Source organism: Morone saxatilis, unplaced genomic scaffold, assembly GCF_004916995.1.
Source record: "Morone saxatilis isolate NCDOM2014 unplaced genomic scaffold, NCSU_SB_2.0 Contig15, whole genome shotgun sequence".
NCBI classification, from domain to species: domain Eukaryota; kingdom Metazoa; phylum Chordata; class Actinopteri; family Moronidae; genus Morone; species Morone saxatilis.
In genome coordinates this window covers 304,023-308,790 of record NW_023339707.1, presented here as the reverse complement: position 1 = coordinate 308,790, position 4,768 = coordinate 304,023, and the positions used below count along the sequence as shown (strand labels likewise).

The 4,768-nt window shown below is 41.4% G+C and overlaps 1 protein-coding gene across 1 annotated transcript in view; it reads left to right on the top strand.

Moving 5' to 3' along the window:
* The window catches only part of LOC118324916 (ephrin type-B receptor 2-like), an 18,974-nt gene extending 16,197 nt beyond the window's left edge, over window positions 1-2,777 (top strand). The window contains exons 5-7 of the mRNA XM_035657422.1: window positions 884-1,077; window positions 1,184-1,339; window positions 2,630-2,777. Coding sequence (XP_035513315.1) covers window positions 884-1,077; window positions 1,184-1,339; window positions 2,630-2,738 — 459 coding nt within the window. The 3' untranslated portion in view covers window positions 2,739-2,777. The remainder of the gene's footprint in view (window positions 1-883; window positions 1,078-1,183; window positions 1,340-2,629) is intronic.
* Window positions 2,778-4,768: the final 1,991 nt, after the last annotated feature.

Genomic DNA, 4,768 nt, shown 5'->3' with positions numbered 1-4,768 from the left:
TGCTTTAGCCTGCCTATCTTTGCTTCTTCCTCTGCAAGCTGTTTTGCAACCCACCTCCACCCCAGCTCCTCCTTTTATGTTGTATCTAATTAATCAATGTCATTTCGGTTGCCATTGACGCTTGCTCTGTTCTGTACCCTGGGGGTCTCTGCTGCTGCTCCCCTTGTCTTAAACCATGTATGTATGCACATGGAAGGGCAGGGAGGTGTGCTCACCCTGCCTTAAGGTTTTCCACGTAGGCATGGTGGCAAAGGGCAATGGCAGGTCCCCAAGAAACGAGAGCCCATAGCCCCGCCAAATATAACATTCTGTATTTGGGATAAGTCTCTTTTGACAAAAGTGGTCCTGACTAAAATCTAGTCAGGACCAAAGTGTACAGCTCCAACTCTGGTTTTAGAAATAGTATCCAGTTGGTTGTCTTACCATGGGTTTGGGCATGGCTGTAACTCTATGCTAAACAAAAACCAGGTGACCAGCACTTGGTTTTAACTCAGCAGCTCACCTAGTCCCACACTTTCTCATATTCCAGAACAGTACATTTAAATTTCTGAAAATATTTTAAGCAAGAAGGAGAAAGAGAGAGAGAGATGCATATTTTACTATAAATGGGACCATAAATTACTAAATGAACACTATGCTGTATGGAAGAAGACTGAAACTAGAGATTGAAACCATGAACTCATTAGCAAACTGTTTACTGTGCTAATAAATCAAGACAGAAGTATAGTTTTTGGGCTTTTCTTAGCTGTCCCTGATGGTCATTAGAAAGTATGCAGTAAGGTGGTTTGGTACTGGCCTCATTTCACAGACCTGTGCGTAGTTCTGTACTGAATCAGGTTCAAGCCATGTTCTGGGAAAAACAGTTTTTTGTAAATTCTTTTAGGTTATCAATGCCATAGAGCAGGACTACAGGTTGCCACCCCCTATGGATTGTCCTAGTGCACTGCATCAGCTGATGCTTGACTGCTGGCAGAAAGACCGCAACAACCGGCCCAAATTCAGCCAGATTGTCAGCACCCTGGACAAGATGATCCGCAACCCCAACAGCCTCAAAGCCATGACACCGCTGTCATCAAGGTATGGGAGAAAGGACCTCCATCATTTCATGCTGTGAATGACCTTCACCTCTCACAAATCAACGTTCTCACAGGTTGTTCTTTTTTTTCTTCTTTCTGTCCACCAGTGTTCACTTACCTCTGCTTGATCGCAGCACTCCAGACTTCTCATCTTTCAGCACAGTGGATGAGTGGCTGGACGCCATTAAAATGGGCCAGTACAAGGAGAACTTTGCCAACGAAGGCTTCAACAGCTTTGATGTGGTGTCTCAAATGACAATGGAGTATGTTAAATACTAGATAATAGATATATCCATACTATAAAGAAGACAGATTGCACAAAGAAAGATTGGGTGCTAATACCAGGCCTGAAATTAAGTAATTTTTAGGGCAAGAACATTTTGGCCTTTAGTACATTTATTGGAGGTCAACCTTAATACAGCATTAAAATGCAACAGTAATGCAGCAAACATCATACATAGTAAAACACTGACAGGGATTATTTGACTGCACAATGATTTCTTTAATTGCTTTTTATACTATAATACTTTTACCTCAGTAAGGTTTAGAATGCGGAATTTATAGTGGGGTATTTTCACAGTGGGGGTGGTAAACATGTACTCCACCTCTGGTTAGCACACCCAGAGCCTAATTGCACCTGTGTGTTACCGGCTGATCCTTCCCCTTTAAGAAAGGTGAGCTTGCGGTTAACCTGAGTGCGTGCTGCGTTAGCTAGTTAGCTGCCAGCAGCCATCACGTTTTGCTTTGCCATTTTCCCTTGCCATTGCTGGAAAAACTCAAAAGAGAAAAAGCGTTCAGATGATTGTGTGTGACCAGTGGCTTCCAGCTCTGAAACGTATATATGAGACCTCCAGTTTTAGGCTACTTTTTTTTTTTTTTTTTTTGCCTGACTCATAGCTCTAACTTTTGATAGATAGCATTAGCTTTTTACAGTCTGCTGCAAACAGTACAAGAAGATGCTGAGACAAAATTAAAGGCAAAAAAAGCTCCATGTCCTCTCGAGATCTTAAGACGTGGACACCATCGACTGATAAAAGATGGACTTTGGGTCCACTTCCTTCCACTGTACAAAAATTAAGCCATAGTTCCTGGGATACTGCCACTGCCATCGTGCACTGGTGACGTCTATCATGACATGAAATCCCCTTTTTATATCTTCAAATAACTAATTGAAACCAAACTACATATATCTGTGTGATTTAACTACCTAAAATTTTTAAAATGTATTTGCAGTGTACTTTTTTTTGTTTGGCCCATTTCTGATCTGTTAACCTGGAGGCAGTGGGCTATATGACCTATACTGCAGTCAGCCACTGCGATTTAGATGTTTTTGCTTTACTTTTGGAGAGCTGTCATGTTGTCCATCTTTATATATGTCCATGGTGGATAAGGATTCTAATGCCAGGTGTAAATTGATGTACATTAACCTGTCCACTGATTGTTCTACCCAAGGGGCATGTTAATACCAGGTCTAAACAGGCTCTAAATAGGAGGTCTTCAAGAAATTCTGAGCTGGTATACTTAGCTGGACCTGACAAATCGTTTCTCTTCAGGGACATCCACAGAGTGGGAGTGACGTTGGCCGGCCACCAGAAGAAGATTCTCAACAGCATCCAGTCCATGAGGGCCCAGATGAACCAGATCACATCAGTGGAGGTGTGATTCCAGGAGCACACAGGCTCTGTTTACTGTAGGAAACCCAGCAACCACCAACTCTGCATTCTCTTGGAACCTCTGAGGGAGGCTGATGACCTGCGTACAGACTGTGACTTCAGTCCAACCTCAGCCCCCCCTTCCTCCCTCCAAACTCTCTCGAGAAGGTTCGATCAGTCTGCAGCACAGCACAGATGTTTGATAGTTTTCTTGTAGCTGTTGTATGTCCAGGTAACAGTCATGACCCAAACTGCTCAGGCCATGTTTATTCAGTGAGACACCTTGATTTTGTAATTTATTTTGTTAAATGATAACACACTGTACTTGACTCCACTCTCACCAACTTAAGACATTCAGAAAGAAGTTTCCAAAATTGGCCTTGCACTTTAAATTTTTCACTCACAGTGGAAATACAACAGCACAGTAGAATTCAACTAAATGGCTACTACAAAAGAGAAGTTCATTAGACTGTTAGCTTGAAGCTGGTATTAACATTGTTTTCAGATAAGTTATTTATCAAGTTATGTGCCACTTTTAGGTGCTTACTGACAGCAGGCTCTTACTGCTAGCTCTGTCTTGACTGGGAGGCAACAGGGCACAATGCCACAGTGAGTTTTAACTATTTAACATTTCATATCAAACCATTTCTACTATTATTGTCAGGCAGTTTACAGCAATAAACATTGATTAATTCCATTGTAATTAAAGGAATTAGTTATCTTTCTGCCAAAATGATAGCATTTTTGACGGGTGCAACATGGCACAAAATTCAGCAGTGGCGGAAATTGACAGGTTTATAATGGTCTCGCTCATAGGTGAGGCAAAATAGCAAAATGGCTCGACGGCACTCTCTAAAATGTAGCCCCATCATGAAATTTGGTAAACACATTGATTGTGTCCAGACATACAAAAAAGCCAATCCACAGCACCATAGCGCGGTCTGCTGCCGCATGACCCCAACATTTCACTGGGCACAAATCATAATGATTAACATCCCATCTGTGTTGGGGTTTTGCTTCGTGATTCACGTGTCTTGAAATCGTCAGGTTCTTTACTTGTGTATTTTGCCCTTAAAGAAGAAACAAAACTATTTGTTCTCCGCTTAAAATCTCCTCTGACTTCTAGCCTGGTGAAACAATCTTGATCTAGCTTAAAATTTAATCCGGAGTCTGCACGCTGTATTTTATTTAAAAAATTGACCGGAGTCTATGCTATTTCTGTGTCTGAATTCCTGCCAGTCCGTTCTGCTCTGCTCTGCTTTACACGAGTGGGTCGCAGCTTCCGTCAAATATATACCAGCCGCTGAGTGGAGAGATGTGTCATGGCGCTTCTGGTAGAATTTAGCGCATTGCCTTGAATGGGTGTGATCAGCCTTATGAAAGGCAATGTCCAGTGGAATTTGGAGCTTACTCAACCACAGCACCTCCTTAAAATGCGGAGACTGCAAGAACCCGATCATTGCTGCTTGCTGCTTTAATTGTATTGGCATTCTGTAAATGCCTCTCTATATATTAGTTTACATTTTAACTGGCGGAAACTACACAGGCATCAAATAGTGTGTCTACACACTGGTGATTCACAGGAAGTTATGCACTCGCATACTACTTAATGTGTCTGATGTGACAGATAAAGGTCAGTACATGCATTTGTATTACATTTCTGACGGGGCTTTGCTGAGGGTGAGTTTGCTGCCACCAGTAGGTCATACACGTGAGATTTGTAATAGAACTCTGGGATTAATATTATAAAAACATACTTGCCATTACCAGTAGTTACAACATGTGCCGCTGAAACAGTCAGAACTGAAATCATAATGATTAAAGTTTTAACTAGGAATGCACCGCTACCACTTTTTTTCAAACCGATACGATACTGATACTTGGATCTGAGTACTTGCCGATACCAAGTACAGATGCCGATACTTCTACCACAAAAAAATGCAATGAATTGGAAGACAGGTTTTATTTTCTTCTCTGCTTGTTACAACAAATGATGATGAATTAGATAAAAAATAAATTAATAAAAATGACTATAAAACT